Source organism: Dermacentor variabilis, chromosome 3 (genome assembly GCF_050947875.1).
Source record: "Dermacentor variabilis isolate Ectoservices chromosome 3, ASM5094787v1, whole genome shotgun sequence".
NCBI classification, from domain to species: Eukaryota; Metazoa; Arthropoda; class Arachnida; order Ixodida; family Ixodidae; genus Dermacentor; species Dermacentor variabilis.
This window is the reverse complement of record NC_134570.1, coordinates 129,173,172-129,200,573: the sequence shown is the minus strand read 5'-3', so window position 1 is coordinate 129,200,573 and position 27,402 is coordinate 129,173,172. Positions and strand designations below refer to the sequence as shown.

General features: G+C 44.1%; 1 protein-coding gene across 1 annotated transcript; it reads left to right on the top strand.

The window, feature by feature from the left end:
* Positions 1–1,380: 1,380 nt before the first annotated feature.
* Positions 1,381–18,622, top strand: LOC142574173 (glutathione S-transferase 1-like). Its single transcript, XM_075683323.1, has 5 exons — positions 1,381–1,640; positions 4,747–4,805; positions 12,018–12,159; positions 14,269–14,439; positions 18,459–18,622. Exons 1-5 carry the CDS (start codon positions 1,500–1,502, stop codon positions 18,594–18,596), a joined length of 651 nt encoding a protein of 216 aa, XP_075539438.1. The 5' UTR covers positions 1,381–1,499; the 3' UTR covers positions 18,597–18,622.
* The last annotated feature ends 8,780 nt before the right edge of the window (positions 18,623–27,402 follow it).

The following is a 27,402-nucleotide window of genomic DNA, read 5'->3' as shown; positions in this document are numbered from 1 at the left end:
TAACACATCGTACTGGCGCTTGCATGTAGGAAGAGGACGGTAGCTTGTTCCGGCGGGGGCCTTGCTCCGGGAACCTTGCTCCGGAAATGCACACTTATCTTGGCTCACCAGACGTTTGGCTGGCGAGGTCAAACAGTTCAAGGACGTGCTAGCGCTTGAAAGGTGAAACTTCTGGAGAAACGCGTTATTCATCTCTTTAGAAGAAAACAAACAAACACACAGTTCGTTTGTCCTCGTGTCATTTGGGCTCCAAGAAGACAGTTTACAGCGCTAAAGTATCTCTGAAATATGTGTTACTAAGGCCGAAATAAGTTCCCCTTAAAATCTAATTTGTTCGCTTAACGAACAATGTGCACAGCTACGCTGAAAAATGGCAACAAAGGAGGCTTTCCCCGCACGTGCTCGCTCACCAGTGCCACTGCGCAGTCACTGATCGACAAGTGGGATGTGTAATATAACTTGAACACTATAAATGAAATGCGGTATACGGCGGATGTCATCAAGCGGTCATCCCGCGTCGTGTTTGGCACGGTGGATATGCTACAGTAGCTGAAGCCTGCTGTACCTATTTGCATTGTAATGCATAACGCAATTCGAAATGCTTACGCTACTGTAAGAATCTCAAGAAGGGCGATGCCGGGAGCTCTAAATTCAGCAGACGGGTCTGCTTGCTTTAACGGGAAAAAGCGAAAGCGTCTAATAACTTGCGATTGTCTTTTTGTGACACAATGCGCGAAAATAATTGCTGATTGCGGTGAAAAAGAGACACTAAATTACTTTAATCCTTCTCAGGGGTTAAGTGGTTTCTCTCAGCTGCCTGCGTTTCTTATGTTTTCTCTTTCTGAATAGATTGATAATTTTTTTAGCACAGCCGCGTTGTCGTAGTTTACCTCAGTACTTGTTTTTTGTGTGGTTTATTGTCTCCAGAAATTGAGCAAATATAAACTTTTTAAATTTCACCAAGCAATCAAACCGACCACAAAAGTATGAGGCTTCTATCGGATTCTAAAAGATTAGCACGATTTGTTACTAGTTGTGAATATGAGGCTAACATTATGCTCGGTCCGTTCGAGTCTGCTACTGCATTCAAACACGCCGAGATGGCACTTTGACAATGCGCGGTGAGCCGATATCAACGGGTACGAAGCGTCGTTCTTCTCTCATATTACCTTCCATGAATCGGTTTTCTCTTTTGCCTTCCACTCTCCCCTGTCACGTCATGCGCTCTCTACGGGAGCCTCTGTCTACCCCCATCAGTGCCGCGCCGACCGATTGGTGGAGTTGCTGTTGCGCCCATTGTTGCGTCAACCAGGCTTCTCTTCGTTCAATGTCTTTATGTGACACCTCATGCAGCAGCGCCCCACCCGGCACCGCCCGCTTCCACTAAGCCGCAGGTGCAGGTGGCCGCTATAAAGCCTGTCTCACTCAGCGGTCCGACTCTAACCGCTCTCGGTCGGATTTTGGGAGCGATCAACCCCTGGAGGACAAAGTTAGGAGCCATGGCCATCACTGTGTACATCTTGCCGGAAAGCCCACCTTGCGGCTTCGTGCTCTCGCTCGCCAAGTATCTAGGCGTGGAAGTCAAAATCAGGATTGTGGACGTGGCAAACAGGGAGCACCTCAGTGAGCAATACCTCAAGGTAAGAGCACTTCAAGGAGCCACGATTTTGTTTATTTCAAATATTGTAATTATCTCTTTCTTCGAGTACCAGGTTGTTACATTCATCTACTCATAAACGAAAACAAATGAGTCGAACTGTACTCGACTTAAACAGGCACCCTTAAATAAAAAGGTTGTGTGCCGAGAAATAAATCAGTGTAGGCTCCTTGCTTGCGTCACGATATATTTATTTTTGCGTTGAGAACATTTGCTATTGCATTTTATGTTGCTGTCTATTTGAACATTTTCGTAGGGGTAGTAATCTTAAACTTGTAGTGATGCTAAGCAAATTACTATTTACAGCGACGCTGACCCGCCACTATAAGTGCAAGAAAATTTTGTACGTGGATTTTCCCATTACCCTGAGGTAACTGAACAATGCACCCAGTTTCAACTGGGATGATTTAGTGAACACGTTAAATTTTATATGCGGGCGAGCACTGAGGCAGAAGCTCCTCAACACGTATTTTCTGTCTGATTAAAGGTGTTATATGCAACACGTAGACATTTTTATTTTTGTCGTTCGAGACACGCATGCGTGAGTGACTTAAAATTTGAAAAACATGGGTCGTATGTTGTAGGGGACGTGAGAGGAGAGTAGTGTGCAGGTTAATTGGGCACTCTGGACATAACATAATCACTAAATAGTTGTTTTCTTTCTCTGTAAACTCATAAAGAAAGTCACAGTTTGGGCTTAAAGACGAAGTATTGACAGCGATAACAAAATAATCGATAATTACACGAAATAAGAATTGAAGTTTTATACGATATCTAAACTACGGGAAACATATTTAGCAAGCCTGGTATCAGGCGTCTACAAACAAACATAACAAAGTGTGCTACCCCTCGCTTCACCTGTACCACGTCTCCAACATTGAGTACTCATGAAGCCACCAGCATTCGGGAATAGACCTTAAGCCTGGCGCCCGCCACTGATGACTTCCAACGTCCAGCGTGCGGGCCTCGCATATGCACGTATGAGCTAGCAGCCATGAGGAGCAGTGGGCTTATTTATGCACAGGCACTCTCGGGCTAGACAAAAAAACACACGCTCTCCTCACTCAGCAAGCTCCATCACATGACCTGGATTGTTAGGTTTGAGGGAACACGACTCACATCATGCCTAAATCCTTCTGGAATCACACTTAGCACGCATGGTTGAAGTGTGCCGTCTAGGTGACTCCGTACAAGTGCAATCGTGCTTGGGATTTTGTGTCCGATCATTGTAGAAATTGCTTATGGGCTAGCAGGTTAAATTAGAGGATGAATGTACGTGATGCCACATTTCAGGGGCGTGCAGGCCGTTCATTCTTCTCGCAATTGGGCACAATCGGCGGCGGCCGTAGTTCGCCGGCGGTGTCTGTATAATTGTTATCCCAATGAAAATTTCCGTTGCACATTTTAACAGCCATGGCGTAATGCTTCTGGGCACGGGGATGACGATTTAACTTCTACCCAAGGAGTTATTTGTCCTTTCGGATGATGCCGAATTTCAAGAAATGCACCCGTATATTGGGAATGGCTGCCGGCTGATGACAGACACTTGCTTGTGACAAAAGAGTTTCTGAATTTGGTCGCATAATTATATCGAGGCGGCCATGCGATAATTCGAGCGTACTGTCTATGGGAGCATGAGATGGGTGCATATTATGCGTGCGTATTTGTTTCTGAGCATTATCAGAATGGCCTATTGGCTAGCAGGTTAAATTATAGAGGGGATGGAATTACATGATGGCGCATGCAACTAATATAACCTATCCCAGACTTTCCAACGTTACATGGGCAAATTCCTGCTACCTGAGAACTTCTATCAGGAAAAAGGATTGCGAAAATTCCGGTGACACTTAAGCACTTCTTAAGAATTGTCGATGATAAAGCAGTTACGCACCGTTGAACGCCACTGAGCGGTCCTTCGAGTTATCAACTGCTTGCGAGCAAGTGAGCGCATTTCGACGCATAGACAACAGTTCCTAGATAGCACAAGGCCGGTGCACCTTGATCCGTGACCTCATGCTACCTTGACAGAGTGCTATATAATCTAATGAGGACGCTCCCTAGAAAGGCGTGGTGGTTTTTGCGTCGCCACCTTCGTCACTCCGGGCTTGGCAATGGAAATTTTGGTGCAGGTAGCATGATGTCATAAAGCAGAGTGCACAAGCCTGCCATCTAGGTGGCGCTGGCTTAGCCCAGGGAGTAAGACACTCGGCTTCTCAGGCTGGGGTCGTAGGCTCGAATCCCACTAAGGCCAACAAGTTTCCTTTCAACTTTATTGGGATTTTTATACAATACATGCCTTATAAGGGTTACCGAGCCGACTTGAAAACGCAATTTCGATCTTGCACGGATAAGGAACGCGCAGATCACACAGGCTTCGAAGAGCGATAGACAGAGAGTCGTTGCGTCGCGGCGACGCCCTCTTCCTCACGCAACACATGGCGCGCTGGCGAAGCAGCAGGTGTCCCATTTCGGCCGCTCTGCTTCGCCGAGGTGCGCACGTGACTTGCTGTCGCAGCCAATGGGAATTTAGGTGGCATTTGGCTGCTGCAGATGACAGACGTCGGCTTTTTCACTCAATGGCCATTTTGATGCTCTCGCATCAAAAATAAAAAAGAAAAACATCGATTGACTAAGCGACTCTGGGGGTACTAGTTAATGAAATGCCTGAGTAGCGAAGGTTAGTGCCATTTGTAGAAGTTTCAAGCGATTTTTACTACCTTTAGGCTGAAAAATACCCGGTATCACTGAAAACTGCCTGGCATCAGAACAAATCAGACAGCGTCGGAGTCACTGAGACGAGGTATATGCATTATTCCTCCCGTCAGGTTGGCGTGTTCTATGCCCAAGTATTGGAACCTTGTGCTCCTAAGGTTACGCCACGATAGTGCGTCGGGTATGCTCGACATTTTAAATACTAAGCTTCCTGTAGCATTCGCATTTAGAGAAAGATAGTATGTAGAAACATCTGTGAGGAAAAGAGGACGCACACTATTTATGCGATAATTCTAAATTAGCCGTTCGATTGCAGTGATGTCAAGAACTTTTTAAAATCATTATTGTCCCAAATGCAATTCAATTTCTTTTCGCAGATAAATCCATTCCACAAGGTTCCGGCGATGGAAGATGACGGCTTCGTTGTTTACGAAAGGCAAGGACCTGGAGTTTTTACCTCGCACTTCTGTAAACGGCAAGCGTTTGCAGAGAGGCGGTTGTTGTGCGCGATGCAAGTGCCCTTAGCCTTACGCAGTGATATTCTGTTTTATTATAACTTTTTCGAGGCCACAAGTTTATTGCCTGAATGCCACAGATCCTGCCATTTATTCGTAGAAATTGAATCGGAGAATTATGACTATCGACACTGAAAATACAGAAGCCTTGCAATTTATAATTTGCTTCCATGAGCATCATCACCAAACCAATGCAACATCTGACCTCACGAAATGTTTAGGCACGACAGAAATCGCCAATATACCTTCATGCAATGCAATGTCTGTTTTCATATATTACAGCGTCTACAAGCTGTGTGAAAATTAAGCACCAGTTCATACGGTGCATTTTGTGAGGCGGTGGCATAGCGAGGTCAGAGGAAGTAGACGTAATATATCTGGCGAGGGAACAATAGTCTTTAGAGCGGTATGCACGGAGAAGTTCGACGCATACCTGAATGCACTTGTAACCTTTGCGCCACATTGACACAATCCCATGCTGGCCGCAACCTAGAATGGGAGGCACAACCAGTGCTGCATAGCAATCTACACTATAACTTTAGCAATTGGAGTCATGATGGCTATTTGCCGCAATTTAAAACAGGAAGCTACGAATGTGGTTACTTAAATAAACCACTAGCAAATATTTTTTGCTGAAACAGACGGCTTTCTAGTATAGGAGGAGGAGGAGGAGGAGGAGGGAAAGATGGAAGGAAAGGCGGGGAGGTGAACTAAACGCACGTTTGGTTTGCTACCCCACATGGCATAAGGAGATTAAGGATAAAAAGAAAAAAACGAGAGGGAGCGAAGGAGGTACTTTAAGTATAAACACGCTCGGTTGTCCATGACTTCACGCCTACAATCGGACACTGAGGCCAGTGCTGCCAGTTCTTCATAGAACAAGCTTCGAGTTCAAGGAAAAAGCATCGAGCCATTTTTGTCATATTGAAAACTTATTACAAGGAACACGGTTAGAAGTTTTAATTCCCTATCATCATCAGCAGCAGCAGCAGCCTAGTTACGCCCACTGCAGGGCAAAGGCCTCTCCCATACTTCTCCAACTACCCCGGTCATGTACTAATTGTGGCCATGTTGTCCCTGCAAACATCTTAATTTCATCCGCCCACCTAACTTTCTGCCGCCCCCTGCTACGCTTCCCTTCCCTTGGAATCCAGTCCGTAACCCTTAATGACCATCGGTTATCTTCCCTCCTCATTACATGTCCTGCCCATGCCCATTTCTTTTTCTTGATTTCAACTAAGATGTCGTTTACCCGCGTTTGTTGCCTCACCCAACCTGCTCTTTTCTTATCCCTTAACGTTACACCCATCATTCTTCTTTCCATAGCTCGTTGCGTCGTCCTCAATTTCAGCAGAACCCTTTTCGTAAGCCTCCAGGTTTCTGCCCCATATGTGAGTACTGGTAACACACAGCTGTTATACACTTTCCTTTTGAGGGATAGTGGCAACCTGCTGTTCATGATTTGAGAATGCCTGCCAAACGCACCCCAGCCCATTCTTATTCTTCTGGTTATTTCAGTCTCATGATCCGGATCCGTGGTCACTACCTGCCCTAAGTAGATGTATTCCCTTACCACTTCCAGTGCTTCGCTACCTATCGTAAACTGCTGTTCTCTTCCGAGACTGTTAAACAATACTTTAGTTTTCTGCAAATTAATTTTCAGACCCACCCTTCTGCTTTGCCTCTCCAGGTCAGTGAGCATGCATTGCAATTGGTCTCTTGAGTTACTAAGCAAGGCAATATCATCAGCGAATCGCAAATTGGTAAGGTATTCTCCATCAACTTTTATCCCCAATTCTTCCCACTCCAGGCCTCTGAATACCTCCTGTAAACATGCTGTGAATAGCATTGGAGATATCGTATCTCCCTGTCTGACGCCTTTCTTTATAGGGATTTTGTTACTTTCATTGTGGAGGACTACGGTGGATGTGGAGCCGCTATAGATATCTTCCAGTATTTTTACATATGGCTCATCTACACCCTGATTCCGTAATGCCTCCATGACCGCTGAGGTTTCGACTGAATCAAACGCTTTCTCGTAATCAATGAAAGCTATATATAAGGGTTGGTTATATTCTGCACATTTCTCTATCACTTGATTGACAGTGTGAATATGGTCTATTGTTGAGTAGCCTTTACGGAATCCTGCCTGGTCCTTTGGTTGACAGAAGTCTAAGGTGTTCCTGATTCTATTTGCGATTACCTTAGTAAATACTTTGTAGGCAACGGACAGTAAGCTGATCGGTCTATAATTTTTCAAGTCTTTGGCGTCCCCTTTCTTATAGATTAGGATTATGTTAGCGTTCTTCCAAGATTCCGGTACGCTCGAGGTTATGAGGCATTGCGTATACAGGGTGGCCAGTTTCTCGAGAACAATCTGACCACCATGCTTCAACAAATCTGCTGTTACCTGATCCTCCCCAGCTGCCTTCCCCCTTTGCATAGCTCCTAAGGCTTTCTTTACTTCTTCTGGCGTTACCTGTGGGATTTCGAATTCCTCTAGGCTATTCTCTCTTCCACTATCGTCGTGGGTACCACTGGTACTGTATAAATCTATATAGAACTCCTCAGCCACTTGAACTATCTCATCCATATTGGTAACGATATTGCCGGCTTTGTCTCTTAACGCACACGTCTGATTCTTGCCTATTCCTAGTTTCTTCTTCACTGTTTTTAGGCTTCCTCCGTTCCTGAGAGCCTGTTCAATTCTATCCATATTATAGTTTCTGATGTCCGCTGTCTTACGCTTGTTGATTAACTTAGAAAGTTCTGTCAGTTCTATTCTAGCTGTAGGGTTAGAGGCTTTCATACATTGGCGTTTCTTGATCAGATCTTTCGTCTCCTGCGATAGCTTACTGGTTTCCTGTATAACGGCGTTACCACCGACTTCTATTGCGCACTCCTTAATGATGCCCATGAGATTGTCGTGCATTGCTGCAACACTAAGGTCCTCTTCCTGAGTTAAAGCCGAGTACCTGTTCTGTAGCTTGATCCGGAATTCCTCTAGTTTCCCTCTTACCGCTAACTCATTGATTGGCTTCTTGTGTACCAGTTTCTTCCGTTCCCTCCTCAAGTCTAGGCTAATTCGGGTTCTTACCATTCTATGGTCACTGCAGCGTACCTTGCCGAGCACGTCTACATCTTGTATGATGCCAGGGTTCGCGCAGAGTATGAAGTCGATTTCATTTCTAGTCTCACCATTCGGGCTCCTCCACGTCCACTTCCGACTAACCCGCTTGCGGAAAAAGGTGTTCATTATCCGCATAGTATTCTGTTCTGCAAACTCTACGAATAATTCTCCTCTGCTATTCCTAGAGCCTATGCCATATTCCCCCACTGACTTGTCTCCAGCCTGCTTCTTGCCTACCCTGGCATTGAAGTCGCCCATCAGTATAGTGTATTTTGTTTTGACTTTACCCATCGCCGATTCCACGTCTTCATAAAAGCGTTCGACTTCCTGGTCATCATGACTGCATGTAGGGGCATAGACTTGTACCACCTTCAATTTGTACCTCTTATTAAGCTTCACAACAAGACCTGCCACCCTCTCGTTAATGCTATAGAATTCCTGTATGTTACCAGCTATTTCCTTATTAATCAGGAATCCGACTCCTAGTTCTCGTCTCTCTGCTAAGCCCCGGTAACACAGTACATGCCCGCTTTTTAGCACTGTATATGCTTCTTTTGTACTCCTAACCTCACTGAGCCCTATTATATCCCATTTACTACCCTCTAATTCCTCCAATAACACTGCTAGACTCGCCTCGCTAGATAGCGTTCTAACGTTATGTGTATATGTACGTATACGTATACGCATGTGTACGTATACGTATGTACGTATATGTACGTTATACGTATATGTGTATTTTAATCTGTTGTGCTGTTAAACTGATGTTTATATGTATCTGCTGCCTGCAATTTTATGCATGTAATTGTTCCATGGATCGAAACTAGCATCAAATAAACGCAAAATAATGTCAGGATTCCTTTAAAAGGTCTGTGTCCTTTTGAGACATGAGTCGCATCATGCCTACAAGTCGCAATTTATTTTTTCAACTTAACATAAGGTGGCTACACGTGCACAACATTCTCCCTCAAAACGAACTGCTATATCGTCGTAGCCTGAATATATCTTCATCTTTGGCACCCACGTGGTATATCCTCCGTGTGTCTGCTCTCTTCCTCGTTATATAACTCTGGTGGAGGAAGTTTCGCTGCGGAGATTCCAGGCCCTTACTCCTTCAGCAACCGCCGTCTGAGCCCTAGCACCTGACGAACACGTGAAATGCCCAAGGTGATCAGCTCCGTGTCTGCAAAGGACGGTAGTCATTTGCTAGGGTCAGAAACACAAAAAAGTGCTTAGAGTTTCCGGGATACAGACAAAGCAGTTCACAGATTATGAACAGTTAATTAGCGACGATGAGTTCCTCAGCCATGCCATGCAGCTTTTTCACGGAGAAGGAATGACCAGACTGTTTATTGTTTTAAATAAAGTTGGTCTCTCCTTCTCTCTCACACATACACAAAAAAAGAATACCCAGTTGAAAAAGACAACAGGAATTCCTGTCGCAACTACAGAAATTTCTGTCGCGACTACAGAAATTTCTGTTGTACGACAGAAGTTCCTGATGTTTCTGTAGTTGCGACAGACATTTCTGTCGTTACGACAGAAATTCGGATGTCGCAACAGAAACATTCAGTCGCGAAAACCAAGAGTTCTGAAGTCTCAACAGAACCGTTCTGTCGCGTCAACAAGAGTTCTGAAGTCGTTACAACAGCTTTCTATTGTGACAGCGATTCTGACGTTACGACAGAAATTCTGTCGTCGCAATAGAAATATTCTGTCCCGGCGACGAAGAGTTCTGAAGTCGCAACAGAAACTTTCGGTCACAAAAAGAGTTCTGTAGTCACAACAGCTTTCTATTGTGACAGCGATTCTGACGTTACGACAGAAATTCTGTCGTCGCAATAGAAATATTCTGTCCCGACGACGAAGAGTTCTGAAGTCGCAACAGAAACTTTCGGTCACAACAAAAGTTCTGTAGTCACAACAGCTTTCTATTGTGACAGCGATTCTGACGTTACGACAGAAATTCTGTCGTCGCAATAGAAATATTCTGTCCCGACGACGAAGAGTTCTGAAGTCGCAACAGAAACTTTCGGTCACAACAAGAGTTCTGTAGTCACAACAGCTTTCTATTGTGACAGCGATTCTGATGTTACGACAGAAATTCTGTCGTCGTAACAGAAAGATTCTGTCGCGACGACGAAGAGTTCTGAAGTCGCAACAAAAACTTTCTGTCGTGACAAGAATTCTGTAGTCACAACAACAGCTTTCTGTCGTGACAGCGACTGACTTTATACGACAGCAATTCTGACGTCGCAACAGAAACACTCGGTCGAGACGGCCAAGAGTTCTGTAGTCGCAACAGAAACGTTCTGTCGCGACCCCAAGAGTGTATGAAGTCGGACCAACAACTTTTTATCGCAACAGGAACTCTCTGTCGGGACTACACAGAAATGTGCTACTTTTTGTGGCTGCGAGATAAGTTCTGACGCCTCGACAGAAGCGCGTTCCGTCGCGACGCTTTAAAATTGTTTGTCAGTTTCGCATTGGTGGTGTATACTGTACTTCTTTCTTGCACGGTATTCAATCGTGCTTCTCTGATGCCGGCAATGATGATAGCACCGACACCGGTATTAAAGTCGACGTGGCGAATTGTTATAATTCTGCCTTACGACGAGGCACTAGCAACGCCATACTGGCCTCATCAAAATCATACCATCTGCGGGAATGGCCGCGTATCCGTTTTACTTTATTTGGTAAGATGTGGCACAGAGGCCTGTGGAATTACATGTGCCGTTACACTGACACATTAGTTAATTTCCCAGAAATATTGCATAAGCTTTTGCGAAGCGAAAAGGAAGTCTTGGGTTGTTCCTTAAAGTTGCGTGAAAAGCTGTTTCGCTCTGGTCTCATTATTCTGGTACAGCGCAGCGGTGAGAAACCAGTATGCTGTCAGAAAGCACTCATCCACGAATGTTGATGTAGCTATTTTGCATTGAACACACGAATTATGTGCGCGCTCAAAAGTGTAAAGAAGGAGAGACAACTGTCGAAATTAGCAGTAACAAGCCCAACAGTCACCGTTGTCTATTTCTGAATTTCTTATTTAATATGGACATCGTATATCAATATTGATGTTCTAGCACTGCACGATGTACCTGTCGATGGTAACAGCACTTTTGCTCTTCTAAAGATGCGGCAGTGAACGCGGTGGAGTGATAGCGGATCTTGTCGCTTAAAATGCAAATGTAAACATCAGCACATCGTACTATTGACATGGCCAAAATGTACGCTTGAAAGACGTGGGTGGTGTGGTGCAGTGGTAAGGTGCCGAGCTCGGAATCGTGAGGTCGCAAGTTCGAGTCCACGACGGGGACGGTTTTTTTTTGTTCTTTTTTTTACGTTCCTTTTTTTTCTTTTTTTCTACTAACAAATTTACATAGCCTTAAGTAGGTCTCTGTCAATTTTTAATTAAATATTGATGAAGCACTACAGAACTTTCTACTACAGGACGTCACACTACAGACAACAGAACTACAGGCATCAGAACTACAGAAACAACGTCCCAAAATACGACAGACTGAAATTTCCTGTTGTGTTTTTCAACTGGGTACGGACATTTATTTAAACAATAAGCCATATCGCAAATTGTGCAATAAAAAAATAATAATGAGCTGCACAATCTGGTGGCGAAAAGCCCGCCGCCTGACAATGGGTTAGACAAATATTAGAAGTTTAGGCAAATAAAACGCGTTTTCGAATGTCAAGTAATTTTCAATTGAAGATGTGTGCTGTTTGTATCAGACATTTTCATGTTCTATAAGACAGGACACACAAGCGCTCACTGGCGTAATAATGGGGTTCAGATCTGAGCCGCTTCCTATCAAATGCCGATTTCCTATCTCTTACTCAATAACACAAAAGAGATGGATATAAATGATTGAATAGGACGCAAAAGAAAAACTTGAGCTTTAAAAAGTAGTGATGCACCCGTCATATTGGTGCTTCTCTCTGATCCACACTGTAGGCCATGCACACGCTCACGTGATCCGTTGTTGCCTCGCAGCTCGGCGATCGCCTACTACTTGCTCAGGAAGTACGCGCCAAAGTCTGAGCTCTACCCCGAAGACATCAAATTACGCACCCACATAGACCAGGTCCTCGCCGCCATTTACGGCACCGTTCATCCACAAGTGGCCGCCTTTTTCGTAAGTGCACATGTGGTTCGTAAACATTTCAAGCGATTTCTTTTTGCAAACTTTCGCAGCACCCATTAAAAATAGCCAAAGCTATCTATCGAGGAAACATCTCGTATATTTACACTAGACGCTGCTTGTCAAGCCAGTGTTTTCCAGAGGACTTCTCATATCGAGCAGCATGCTGTGCAACTGCCATTCCATCGTACTACACGTTCACAAATTTCCTGCGTCAGTGATGTCATATAATTGCCCCACTCACAGTTTTGGTTATTCAAAGCAATGTGATAATAATTTTTTAAAAGTAATTTGAAAATAATGATAACTGACTTTCTAGTCATTTTGCCCGAGTAAGCACCTGGTGATTAGATTCCTCAGGCATCGTATTGTGAAATACCCTGCTTCCTGCTCCACAAAATCAGCTGCACGAATGGCTTCAGGTTGCTGGTGGATAGACGAAGGCTTGCGGACTTGTGGTACTGGATATGCACCACTCTTCAATTTACACCCGGCCACAAAAGTTTACGGACCACAGGATCTCAGGAAACGCTCAATTCCCAACCGGCATGTAGCAATAGCCAGTAAAATTGTATGTGGCAATGGTGTTACCATATTCTAGTCGAGGTTCTAGATGCAAATACCAGGCTGCGTTGTGATGTTACGGAGATATTCAGCTCTTTGTCAGATTTCATGGTCCATAATATTTCGTGGCCGGGTGTACGTCTTTGACGCCAGCTTTGAGCATGAGTCTGTACTGCTCCACAATGAACCTCTTTTACGTTAAAGTGTCCGTGAAACATTTTTTTAACAACGCCAGAAAACGGGCCGATTTGTCGTAGATCCCGCTGTGAACACGTGAGTCAAATATTACTACACTTCATGCAGCACAGTATTTATAATCTCCTGTGAAACACAGAGAAAAATTGCTTGCTCTCGTATCCGCAATGTGCTCGTGCAGCGTCATCGAAAGCACCTGGGCTGCCAAGGTTATTACGTGATTTAGTGGTCACGAGAGCACTCACAGCAATACATAATTGCTAACTGTGAGCTAAGCAAGTGGAAAATATATATGTCTGCGATCCCAGAAAGACTGAAACATCATTTCGTCTTTGCACTGCTCGTGGCTGCGGTAGCCATGCGTGGACTCCGAGATGACAGCGACGTGTCGCGTACCGTAGTTCACCGCGGCCGCCACATGCTGTCGTGGCGAGTCCTTTCACCTCCGAGAAACTCACATTTAAGAAGAGGCATTGCTCTATTGGTTTCTCCGCTGTGTAGCTTCCAGCATGCTAGGGGAAGCGAAAAGTAAGAAAAAGTAAGGTATCGGTTCGATAAGTCTATGTATAGCTGGAGGATTCGATTTTTTTTGCTTTGCGCCATGAGATTCGTGAGAAGACGTCTTTTAATGGTGAGGCAATTCAGTGGTTAGTTAGTGAAGTTATTAAGGGGATATTTAACTTGCGTAAATGGGTATGTGCAAAAGGGTATGCGGCAATCTACAATGACAATGATCATCATTTAAATATCTTACATCCTTGATTCAATCCAACCAGCGCTAAAAAAGGAGCCCGGATGCATACACGTCTGGTCGTTGGCACCATGGTGTGTCGTTAGATTGCTTCAGTGCTGATTGTATTAAAGTCGACCGTCATTGTGAGGTTAGTACTGCCACGTTTTTTAATAAGTTCGCTAAATGGGTCTCAGGAACTAATGTTCTGAAGTTTGCCAAGCAAGAATACGCGACCAGTAGAATTATGCGGCTCCGACCCCTACGGAAACAGTATTGAGCATCGCACTGAGCACCGACACCGTGGCCACGGCGTGTGAGGGCGGATCCTAACGTAATGTTTTGGCAACATTATTACGTATGACAGCAGATATGTGACCCCATGAGATGTGACACGACTGTCTGGTTGGAATTGAAGCGTGCTACTCCGCACCCTTGAGTAGACTCGTTCATTACTCTTGGCTGCGTTAGGTGCGCGTTAGCAGCGTTATAGTTACGCAATATCGCTACGAGTGCGTGGCGATATGGTCTTACGGTGAATTATTTTACGCTGATGTAATACGTTGCAGTTGTCAGAACCAACATTACATTAATACTATTAACTTTCCTTGTAGACTCCTCGCATAGTTCTCAAGACGAAGCCCACTGCCGAGGAGGTGACTGCCTATGAGGATAACGTTGTCAGGGGTATCCAACAGCTCATCGGTGATGGCAAATACGCCGTCGGCGACAAGCTCACCCTTGCCGATTTGGCCATTCTGCCCCAGCTGAACTTCTCTCTGGAGGTAAGACGCATTGTGTCACAAGTACAACTGCATCTTTTCCTGGCGGTGATGTGCTTTCAGCCGTAAGCAATGCACGTAGCTCGCACCTATGTATATTATTGGGTGCAAAGTAGTACATAACGTCATATAAAGCACCATCACGAAATTTTATTTTGGAATGGTTCGTAAGCGTAACCATTCAAATTGCTCATTGTTAGGTTATTTCGCATCCTATTCTTGCATTGGTAACGTATGCAGCTCTAACTGGAATGCTTGCGAAAGGGACCTTTCAGCATATCTCCATTCAACGCCATAACTCCATAACTCCATTACGTGCCAGTTAGCGGTACGTGTCAAGGCGGCGCTATCTGCAGAAATATGTCCACCCTTCTATCGCATTACGTTAGGCTTCTGTACACGTCCAAGTTGTGCCAGGCTGCATTGCCTGGCAGATGGCTTCCTATATTATTGGATCTTCATATGTTGTTATATATGTTGTGTGTCCCGCGGCTACCGTAGACCAGACTGTTTAAAAAGGGCTAGATTATGGGGTTTTACGTGCCAAAACCACTTTCTGATTATGAGGCACGCCGTAGTGGGGGACTCCGGAAATTTCGACCACCTGGGGTTCTTTAACGTGCACCTAAATCTAAGTACACGGGTGTTTTCGCATTTCGCCCGCATCGAAATGCGGCCGCCGTGGCCGGGATTCGATCCCGCGACCTCGTGCTCAGCAGCCTAACACCATAGCCACTGAGCAACCACGGCGGGTTAAAAAAAAGGGCTACGAGATACCACGATGGGGCAAGAGGTGCTTTCTTAGTATTCACCTTGCCCACGCTGATGAATCTTTTTCTTATCATGGATGATAGATTGAGTCAAATTTAACTGCCTAAATTCAACAATTCCTGTATTATCGCGCATGCTGGAATTTGAAATTGTGCATCAAATTAGAAAACATCGTATTCGACAGTTAATAGCTCGCTCCATTTCCCAGAGAAACATTTTTTGGTGCTTTAATATTGTGGCGCAAGGCGAGAAAAAGAATTCAGAGCGATTTTCTTGGTATACTCGATTGTGGCGCGGAACACATTTCATGAAAAGGACAGAAAAATAAGCCAGTGAAGCGCCTGACTTCACTGTCGCTGCACTGTCTTGTTCTTCTTTTTTTCTGTCCATTTTCCCGAAGTGCATTTCGCGTCACAATCCAGTAAACGTAGGAAATCTAAGTACCAACTTAAGAAGTCTTTTTGGTATTCAGAGCGATGCGGACCCGCGCATTTCACGCGCGTGACAGCGGTGCTCTCAAAATTTGTTATAAAGAATCAATAGAACTCAGTGGCTCACTTCGAGAGCACCAAAAAGTGACAAGGCGACGACTTAGCTGTTGGCTGCTACTACTATACTGCAGCCAGTGCTCGATATAATGCGAATCGATCTTAGGCTCATTCCAGGCACATGCATGGCGGCAGGTCGGTAGGTAGATATGTAGGTAGTTATTTACTGTGTTGTCACGCTTCGGACTCCTCTAATAGAATAATAAAATGAAATACATTGACGACGCTGTAACTTGAACTTGGCCCTGATTCACAGTAGGCCGATGCAATAACCACTTTGTCACACTCGCACGCATACTCATCCCATTCGAACGATGACTAGCCTATTGTTTGAATCATTTGGCCCGTGCTTCACGTGCTACTTTATTGCATTCACTCCTTGTTACAGCTCGCACTTTAAGACGCTGCGTTCGAAAGCACAATCTTTCCAACGGGACTCCAATCCTCAGTACAGTCCTCTTAGCAGCCAACGCTACGTAGACACTGCGCCACGTTGTACCGCCTTCATTATCGGCGCAGGTTGAAGAGGTGTTACGGTTTGATCGCCGTAGATCAAATTCCATCGACGCTTCATTATATATATATATATATATATATATATATATATATATATATATAATGAAGCCTCCAAAGCCGAAGCATCGATTGCTATCGCGATCGATGCTTCGGCTTTGGAGCGAAACTGCGACTTTTTCGCCTGATGATCTCAGTTCAACTTGGGGCGAGAGGGAAACATGTGTTGGTGCTTTAGCAGGTTGTGACAGAGAGAGAGATGATGATGATTATAACCGACTGCATTCGTGTCGCCATGTTACCTTCCAGCCTCATTGCTCACATGTACACCACATGACATAGCCATGGGAACGTTTGACCATATAACCCGTAGGCACATTTGGTGTTTCTTTGGCTTACGCCCTCATTCAGTACTTGTGTCGAAGCCAACAATCGGTGCGCCGTAAGCTTGCATACAACGGCCGGAGTACAGATCATGTCGTCACAGTCACGCGATCTCCGTCCTCATTGTCTTGCTGCTGTCGTCACAGACGCGCTCGCGTGAGACACATAGCTGCTCCTCATAGACAAATATGTTGGTCCACATAGGAAATTTTTTGCGTAATTCCAAATGGTCGTCGGAAGCCATAGCGACTACCAAAAGTGATTCGCAGAACGTCGATTTCCACCCTGCGGTGGAATCAATTATTCATTAATTTTGCTTTAGACGCATTGCTTATCGCCACCGTAAGCCGATGCTTAATACTCTAGCAAAGAGCATGAGACCACTGCTTGCTCATAGCAGCATTGAGCAGCTACGCCATCGCCTTCTGACTTTTTCGTAGTCACTATGTTAGCCATCGGGTAGCGTTGATTCTTTGAAATCCATTTTAGAAGCACTCCTGTCGCACGCGCTAAACGAGCGGGTATGCTTGACTTTGCAATCTGATTAGCGTCTTGGGCCACACCTTTGGAAGGGGGAAATGAAATCTGGTGCAAAGGGGCGAGCTGGCAACCGTTGCAAATGGTGCGTTCAAATGCGATGTGCACTTTGAGATTGGCGCTTACGCAATTGTGCAAATAATTATAAATTTAGGGAATAAGTTTTGACGAATTAGCTAATGAGTAATAGCAGAAAAATTCACCAGGCTGCGCAAAGCGGCTGTTAACTTGCCACCATTGGTCTCATTGTCGTATCTCGAATTATGTTTTTAAACAGCTTGGGCCCACTTTAGCTTGGACCTACGTATCGTTTTCAAGCTGTATCCCTTCTGTTGCTCAATTTTGGTACGTGGCAGGTACTGCACAAGCAAGTTTTCAACGTTTTTTTTTTTTTTTTCAAACAAGTTTTCTGCAATGCTTTTGGGTGAAACCACTTGTTTCTATATGATAAATGAAAGTATTACAATTCACAATCTAGATAACAACCCTATGTCAATTTACCGCTTCTACCTATTCTATTTCTCTTAACTTATGGTAATTAAATGGGAGATGATCTCCGCGAAATTCTGGCTCGTATCCTTTCTGTATTTCGACTGTTCCAGAGATAGATGTTCAGATTTAACGCATGGAACCTGCTGTACTGAATATGCCGACACGCACGGGAAAGCGCATAGGCGAATGAATGGGGATATTGATATTAGTGGTATCAGCTTTAGATTTTTTTGTGTTTATGCTCCAAACAAATTATGTCAACGAGAATGTTTGTTCTTATCTCTAGAATATCATTTCTGTACTGATTGTGCATTGGTCTTGTCTGCAGACTAATTCTGTATGTAACGCGCACGATCACACGTCGTTGAAGACGAGGCACGATGCCAGCAGCGATGCATTCTAACGCCTGATATGTGATTCTCGGCTTGCACACGATTTCGCAGTGGTGTGGCAACTGTCTGAGAGCACAACAGAAGTTTACATAAGACTTTGAGATCAAACGCACATAAACATTCACAGTCTTACTTTACAAGCTTGCACGTGCATCGCGCTAGGTAAGGAGCTAAATAATGGCATTAGTACGACACTTGCAATACTTTGAATTGTTCCAGCGTTCAGTACTCATCTGGTCACCTTTATTCTGTGCCTTTCAAGCTCCCACCTTTGATTAAATTACACGATATTTTGCTATACTCAATTTGAGTCTAACTCGGAAGTTTCTTAAGGTTTTCCGCCTTTGAATGAGGTAATCACTTTCTTCTGCTCATTTTATTTCAGATCGGCTGCATCGACCCTTTCAAGTACCCCAAGCTTGTCAGCTACTACGAACGAGTAAAATCTCAGCTGCCTTACTTCGAGGAAATGTACAGACCTGTCATCAACCAGTCTAAGCAGCTGTGGGCAGCGCTGAAGTGATCTACTGAACTTACATTAAAGACTTCATAAAGGAGAAACATGAACATACACTGTATTGTGCCAGAAGAGCAGTCCACGATACCACAATATGCAGGCCGACTTCTTAGGACCCTGCAGAATACCTACTCAGTTTCCCACGAAGCTCGTTCCTTTGCGCGTTCGCCAGACACAATTTCTTTTGCCTTTACATATATCACACGCTTTAAAATGCTCCCTGCATACGACTGGTACGCTTCCAACCTAGGCCTCATAGGAAGCATTCGAGCACTTGCAAAGATTTTTTCCAAGGGCAGTATTTCATTCACATGCATCTTACTCCGACAGAACATAGGCTAAGTTATGTGCCGTTCGTGAAACACTCATAGTGCTCTAGAGGGCTTGCATACGTAACTTATTGCAAAATAGGCATTTACACAATACACTTCAAAATTTCGTTCCAGATCACCAATTTTCTATTCCAAACATTCACCAAACGCAAACTAGGGGCCTCGTTTAGTTCATCGAGGGCACCATAATAGGCTTCATATTGGGCACAGCAAAACTAAAAAAAACCTGAGCTTTATAATTACTTGTAAAGCTCCTAATTGAGCCTCAAACGTTAAGATTTAGTGACGCATTGCAATGCAAATGGCCCATCCTTGTGTTTAACATAAATTTTGTGCAACGCAGAGTTGTCTTCGGACATTGGGAAGCGTAGATGATGACAACCGCTTGACATTTTCTAGCACTAGCTCGAAGAATCTTTATGAAAAGTTGTCGTTGATCTTTGTGGCACTTGCAATATGCCACGGCAGCGTGCTCAATTTAGCATCTTTCGTAAAATAGGCTCATAAATCTCTGAAACACTTGAAAATATAATTTTTTTGCGATTGCCGCAATTGCCGCACACACTCTATACTTTTCCTATGCATTACTTATGACGTGTCTCATAGCTTCGCAAAATATAAGCAAGGTACGTTGTTTTGTTCACTTCATGAGGACTCTGGAGAAACTAACTACGACCCCCTTATGACTTATAAAGGTAGGGAAAAAATGAGGTTTTATTACACATTTTCAACATTTCTTACTAAGCCAAAAACGTGAAAATTGCGCCGCAAATTAAACTTAACATTTCCGTTATGTTCCCCGAATTTCGGATCGTTGCCGTGTAGTGTTGTTTAGGGCTGCGAGTAACATTGCTGATAATGGAACAATGACACTTTCAAACAATAAGACATCTTTTTTTTGCGAAGGAAGCTTTTAATTTACGCGCAGTTAACTTCTCGCTTAGCTTTTCTAAAAGCTTTCCCATATTTTTACTAAATTTTGTCTCCGTGCGCTTTTTACATACGGCGGGGCCGTGCGCTATATTTCGCGCCGCTCGTAGAACTGATCTGTGTATGCTTGCGAACGTGCAATTGCGTAATTTATTTTAACGGCCGTAATTACCTCATAAACTTTTAATTTCCCCGTCGCACAACCCACAAGGGGCCCTTATTTTTCCCACATAAACACTGAGTTACGCATAGCAATCCGATCATGAAAGCCACGCAAACTGTTCGGGAGCACTTGAATACATAAATTATTGCAAAAGCCACATTTAATCCCCAATATTTTAATTTTGCCTATGCATTACCCGTAATGACGCCCGTGTTTTCTAATTATGAACACGGTGCACATTTGAGTTAGCCGAGGCCACCGGGGAACCGATTACAAACATTTACAATTATAAGCAATTAAAAGGTCGAGAGTTCAGTATTTATTTGCAACACTTCTATTTAGGCCAGTAACATCGTTCGTGTTGTCCACTTCTCTTACCTTGTGTCCGTGTCTGCACGCCTTACCCCCTTCTGTGGATTATGATTCCTTACCAACTACCTCAGCTTTCTGTAGTTCTAACGTTAGAGTTTCGCCACAAGTGCAACTTAACATTTCTCCTATTTTTTCTTAAATCCAAGTTTATCTATAGCACAGTTCATTTAGGTATTTGGGAGACATTACAAAGTACCGCGGAATGACAGTCTGGAACGCTTGCATAAATGGCTCTCTACAAGGGTAGTAATTAGCCTATGCAGGTTATTAACTTATTTATTTATTCATTTATTTCAGTACGCTAAAGGTCCGTTAGGGCATTATATAGAGGGCGGGGAGAAAAAGTTTAAGCGTAAGTGTGATGTCTACAATGAAAATAATACATCAAGGCATTAGGAATAATAAAAAAAAACTGATCTAAACATCGAGCAGAACAAACAAAATAAGAAAAATAAAGAAGAAAAAGAGAAACGGAGTTTATATATTATTTGGTAGCGCGAAAAAATGCATTAGAACCTAAAATGCTATGGAGCCAACCAGTACCCATCAGAGCACGAGTCTAAGGATGCAATCGAATGATGATTGAGGTAAACAACATACGCAGATACATGTCAGATGAAACGGAATGAATTTTGAACAATATCAAGGACATGAAAACACTGTTAAATGAACATTGAAGCAAATGTGGGTTCGGACAGGTTGCTGCATTCTAAAAAGGTTAGCAGTGCGGCATGAAATGATGAAGATTCCGTGAGCGAGACAATGTTTAAAGGTAGCGAGTTCCATTCGGCAATAGATAAAACTAGAGGCGCATGTTCATAAGCGTTAGTCCTTGCAAATATAGGTCTTACTTTATGAACATGGTCTGTGGTGGTCGAGATGTGCGGGGCGTGAAGAATATTGGCTCGAGCTAATGCAATGTTGCTGTGGTGTTCGGTATTCACAAAAACTGTAATTTTTCAATAAAAAATAAACACCGTCCCTCACATAGTTCACTCAGGATAGCAGCTGAAATCAACTAAGTGCATCGTATAAGGCATAAAAATCAGAAGGCAAGTATACAGTAATTATATCGAAAACAGATTATTAGCCTGCACTCTTTAAACTTTCTGGCAACGTTACAGTTAGTTTGGCCTCTATTTCCCGCAAATATGCAATATCTGCCGCTTTAAGTCCTTTCAGTAAAGTGGGGTAACATTTTACGCGTTTCTTATAACACGTCTAGAGGGCGCCAAAATAAATGTTTAGCACTTTCTGCTTGACTGCTGTTTAATAGACAGACCCAAAATTTTACCTGAATATCACACTTAACATTTCGAAAGATTTCTACATAGCAGGAACATTGTGAGGAGCATGTTTTTTTCAGAAAACTGTGAGAAATATTATGTAAGGTTTTGGAGCGCTTCTAGTGGTACTGTAGCTTTTCTGTAAATGCACCTTCCCTGGCACCCACGTTTGCTTCAGCTTTCCTTCTTCACTGGCTTCTGGCGGGGTCCCTATTCGGAACACGTTCCTTAGGACCGCGTTCTATAGACAACCGCGCGCTTGCATATCCGTTAAAGGGCCCTTAACCTGGTTCGGTCATCCTAAATTAAACACCGCAGTGTACGCAATACGCACTGGCAATGGCGTCTGCCAAATACTTCACCAGTGCACGCTGCAAAACCAGCTGAAATTTCGAAAAAAAATGCAGCGCGCCCTTATTAAAAGAGCCGCGATTCCGGCCGGCGAGTCGACGTCTGACGCACATGTGCGCCTAGTTAATTCGCATTGTTTGAACGTCACTGATTGTGACTTGTAACTTACAGATTTATTCACCGCTAGAACAGTTATTTAGACCACGTACTGTTCAGACAAGTATTAAAACCCATAAACCGAATGCGTGCGGCACTTAGACTTCATTTTGCTCCATGCCCAAAGAAGAGGGACGTATTTCCTTTTTCATCTGCTGGTTACCCCGTCCTGCAGACGCGCTCGCACAGTGCTGAACTATCCGCCATTTTCTACCCTGTTAGAGCACGCGGTGGTGCTCCTTGAGCCACTTGCGTGTGCCTCTGTCCTCATGTGGCACTGCCTTATCGTACCGCTATTCTGGTGTTCTCGTGCACAGCGCCCTAAATTATGCGCGCAAAACAAGACAAACACAATAACGCGCGTGCGAGACTGTTGCCGGTGGTGCGCCGCGCATGAAGAACATGAAAGGAAAAACAAGGGAAAAAACATGTCGGGCCGGTGACGTTTGGGTTACGCAAACCTCCGTATTCTTTGTGGGAAATTTTCATAGTGGGCCAGTTGGTTATACCTAATTAAAGGTCTTCCTCAAAGCAAAGGAGGCACAGGACCTAAGCGAGAGAACAAAACGCGACACCCGAGCGCAAACTATCAACTGATTTATTTTTCAGAAAACGAGGCATACATATAGGTTAACCGCATGCGCATAGATGCTTTTCCCAGTCTACCTGTAGCCTCTACTATCTGTGATTAAGCTAATCTCTCCTATTTTTTTTTGCTGAGTGAAATAGCCAGCGCGCTGACACATGAGCCATTACAATTACACTTCTAGTTTCATTACGATTAAACTTCTAGTACATCGCGCCTTCTTGTCAACAAACTTCCTCCACTTCCCCGTGTATGTGTGTTCGTTGACTACAATGCAGAAGCAAGGTGATGGGCTCATGCTCAACAATGGCGTAGCGAGAGAAGTGGTCGTTCGTGGGTTTCTACGGCAGGTTGCAACCATGAGAGGCTGTTTGTAGACGAACGTGCAAGATGCTAAGGTGCGAGGCTTGGCGACAAGTGTAGTTTTTCAAGGTTAATATCAATGTTATCTGCGCCACATCCTTGCCATCGGATCTGTCAACAATAACTTACAGGTTTTTACTGAAATTGGCAAACAGAAGAAGCGAGGTACATTGAACCTCGTTATTAAGGCTTTCATTTAGGAAGTTTCCAACGTCAAAGGGACAGAACCAAATTTTCATCCACATGACGAGTCATAAGATGCCGGAGCATGTCGAAACGCTCCTAGAGAAAGACCCAAAATTTGCTGTTGAGCCACGTCCAGCTCCCGAAAATTTGGCTGCCTTAGCACTTTACATAGGCGGCAAAATGCCGGAGCAACAAAATGAGAAACGATTGGGCGACGCCATGGACTGCGTTCAAATTGCTCTAAAGAAACTGCCTAGCAAGCGGAAGCCATAAAATCCGAAGAGAACCATTCAATGACTCAAGTCTAACAAGTGCAAGTTGCTGCTTTCGGATAAAGCAGGAGTTTCTGATCTTGCAGGTAGAGCAACATCGCTATGATCCCAGAGCACCGAGGCCTTAGACAAGACTTTCAAACAGATGTCGGTGTTGAAGGAAACAATGCGCTCTGAGGAAAAACCTAGGGCTGGAAAGTTTTTCTCAAAAGCAGGTCTCCGGCAACTGGCAAAAGCAGTCAGAGCAAGTAAGGGATCAGCATTGAAACGATTCTTCTCCGCAAAACCCCTCAAAACAGGAATTCCTTTCAGAGTGATTGTATAGGACAATGGAACGTGGCAGAGAGTATGCGTCTCTCCAAGAGGATTTGGTTCAGCTTGAAATCAAGGATCATTTCCTGATCGCCAATTTTGAAGCAGTTGTAGCTTTTATGAAGATGAGCGAGCCCATGCGTGCTTTTCCTCTTGATGTCAAGGACATGATTAATAAGATACCACAGGAAATTGTAAAATTTCAGAATGAATGTGGAACTAGGTCGAAAAAGTTCATCGACCTCCTGTGAATGTACTTACAGTCACTCTTACAGTGCTACAAAATGCCAGACCTTCCTGCAGAACGATGGAATTTGTATCGACTACCGGATTGCCCCTATTCTCTTTGGCCTCTTTCTGGCCAGAGCAAAGGAGAAGTCGGAAGAGTCGCTAAGAACATTAGGGGTGACCAACCCTTTAAAGTACTTTGTCAATTTTGTTTCTTTTAATCGAGCGTAACTACCAGTGAACGGTGACGTAGGATGATGTGACGTGTCCCTGGCATAAGTTACACCGTAAAGGTACTGCGCGAAAGGGTAACTCGGAATGGTTGAATGGCGGAATCATTAAATTCATAAAACATGTCGGCTTCGAAAGATTTATTTTGTAATTTTTACAAAATTAAATGTAGGATAAACAGCCACCATGTAAAAACATTTATGACTCAAGTAGAATATCAGCAGCAGCTAGAATATAGTTACTTTTTAACGTTTTGCAATGTTCGTTAGGTATAATATATATCGTGAAATTTCGATCGGAGAAACTGCTAATGAATAAAGAACAGACGCATGCTAAATAGATCAGCGTTCCGTCATACTGCTTTAAGTGAATACAAAATAGGAGGAAATGCCGACTGACTAAAGCTTACTAGCGGCTTTCCTTCTTGGTGCTGCTTTATAATTTATTCTACAGACAATTTTAGCATGCTTGCCAAACGCACGCGAATGTGAACAGCAGATGTACAGAACAGCTACAGGAAGGCTAATAATATGGCCAGTTAGGAGTTACGTTCCTAACAACCTGTAGTCGTTGGTCAATCTATGTATTATTGAATTGAATAAAGGGTTTGTTACCATACCGGTGTTATTCTTATGAACATGCATTTTTTTTATTCCTGTTGCGCTTAATAGCATATTCAAGTGCTGGCCACTGATGGAGATAAGCTCGAATTGTATGGGCGCATAGCTGCACTTAAGACACAAGAAACAAAAAGAATAAAGAAAGAAAAACTAATATTCATTGGAAGGCGCAGAGGGGCCTGCCAAGGACGTCGACACCACATTTAGTTGGCAAGGGTCCCGCCTTTTCATCCTTTTTTTTTCTTTTGACCATGCATTAGCACATAGTCAAATTAGCCATGGGCATGACTAAGCGTAAGTTGGCGGTTTTCACTAGCAGTCCATGGCGCGCGTTCGCATTGTACCATACATATAATTAGCAATCAATAAATAACCCTGTAAATTAGACTTCCGTTAGCGTTAGTCACAGTGCTGGACCGTATAGCTACACGACCACGTTGTCCGAAGCAACATGGGCGTATACATATTTGAAGCGCTCAATCACGGTTGCTCGTAAGTTGAAAACTCTCTTTCGCTTGTTCTCCGTGCTGAGCCGTCTGCCCGCCTCTCGCATCATTACGAACTGCCTAAAACGTGGCCCGATAGCATTTGACCGGTGTTAACCCTCATACACCAAAAAAATGCGTAACCCTATCGTGTACGATACACGGCGCGTGCCTCCTTTCAAAGACGCCCCGGCACCTATGTCCAGACAACTCAACGCTGGGAATGCGGGTGAGAGGACGGAAAGGAGGAAACCAAGCGAGTGGGAGATGGGAGGCTGCATTCCACGTTGTCTGCGCCTACTACTTGGAGTTGGGTGCACTACAGTAGAAACTGCGGCTGCAGTCTACTCCACTCTGCTTCGTCGGGTCAATGACCACGTTAGTTCTTTCCTTTGACACGAATTTCACATGTTGTGAACTTGCTTGCGAATTCGCAGCCGTGGCCGGTGTGTTATCGCTCTTTTCATAAGCTCGATTTTTCCATATTTGGACGGCATGAAACTTTCTGCTAATTCATGCATGTGGAGGGGAGGCGGAACCATTAACAGAGAGGATTTTCATATATTTACTCGCATGTCTGCCCGTGTTTGGTTTCACAGCACGGTGAAGTTAGAAAAAGAAATGTTTCACCTGAGCAGTTTCTAGCTTGTTTTACTTTGAGTTCGCCTAAGGAGACTGAGTAGGCCGGCGTTATTACTAATTCAATGTTTGACAAGGTGCTGCAAATGCGAAAATCGCAGCCGACGCAATCGGTCCATGAGAAAGCATAAAGTCAAGTTCGCATTTGCGAAAATTGCACCGCGTCAAACAAGCATTAAGGCAAATAACAACAGTGATTTATTTGGGCCACCACTCTCAGCGTCGTTCGTCTTGGGGTGCCGAAGAAAAACCATTTTTGATCATAGCGCACAATTGTTAGTTGACATAGTCGTTCGGATTTCAGTACACTGATTCAGTTAGTGGACCGGGCAGTGTTACGCTTCTTTCGAGAAAGAAATCGCGTCGCTTGTGCACGTGAGTTCCAAGGAATGTACCTTTTCGCTGAATATTGCACGCTGTAGATGCAGGACGAGCACCCTAATCGAATAAATTTCAAGGTGTTGTTTTAAAGGCGGGTTTTCGAAATGATGTACCTTAAGCGTCAAGCGTAGAGGGGAACTGATTACCATTGCCTCCCCCGATAGGTGCCAAAAGAAAACAAGCGTATTAGGCGGACTCGTGAGTATTTTTGCAACGTTATTGCTATCCTGTATCTTACTGAGCATACTAGAGAGGCTGGGCGCTATCGCGGTAGTGTGTATCATGTTTGTGCTATCGTGCCACATGCTATCGCGCTTGTTTTTGTACGGATATCTGTTTTTTTTTGTTTTCTTTCTTTCCTCTGATTCAGTTCTTTTTATTCGTCATCACGTATTAAGCCAAGAGAGACCACTGCGCGAGCTGGTACGTATTCAAAACAAAGGGTACATTGCCGAAAATACAAGAATGGCACAGTGATTGTGGTGGCAGCTTTTCTGTCGTCCATGTATTTTACTCGGATGTTCTAGTGTTTTAGTTGGTTCATACTTGAACGGAGGTTAAAAGTGCGGCGAAATAACAAGGACAGCGAAAGAAACACACAACACACCACGAGCTCAGTGCTGCGCTCGTGGTGTGTTGTGTGTTTCTTTCGCTGTCCTCGTTTTTTCCCGCAGTTTTTGCCTCACTTCATGTATTTTACGAACTGTGCCATTTATCGGATCATATTTTACACCTGGCGAAGCATCTCTCGTTTGTAGCTAACCTCTCCAGTTAACATTAAACTGTATCTGCATGTGTCTGCGTGTGCGTGTTTCTGTCTGTGTTTGACGAGATGGGCCGGGTGTAATCACAGGGACCTTTCACCTAACTTCAACAAGTGCAGCCTTGGACAGCCCTGCACAGAAGCGGCTGTGAGAGA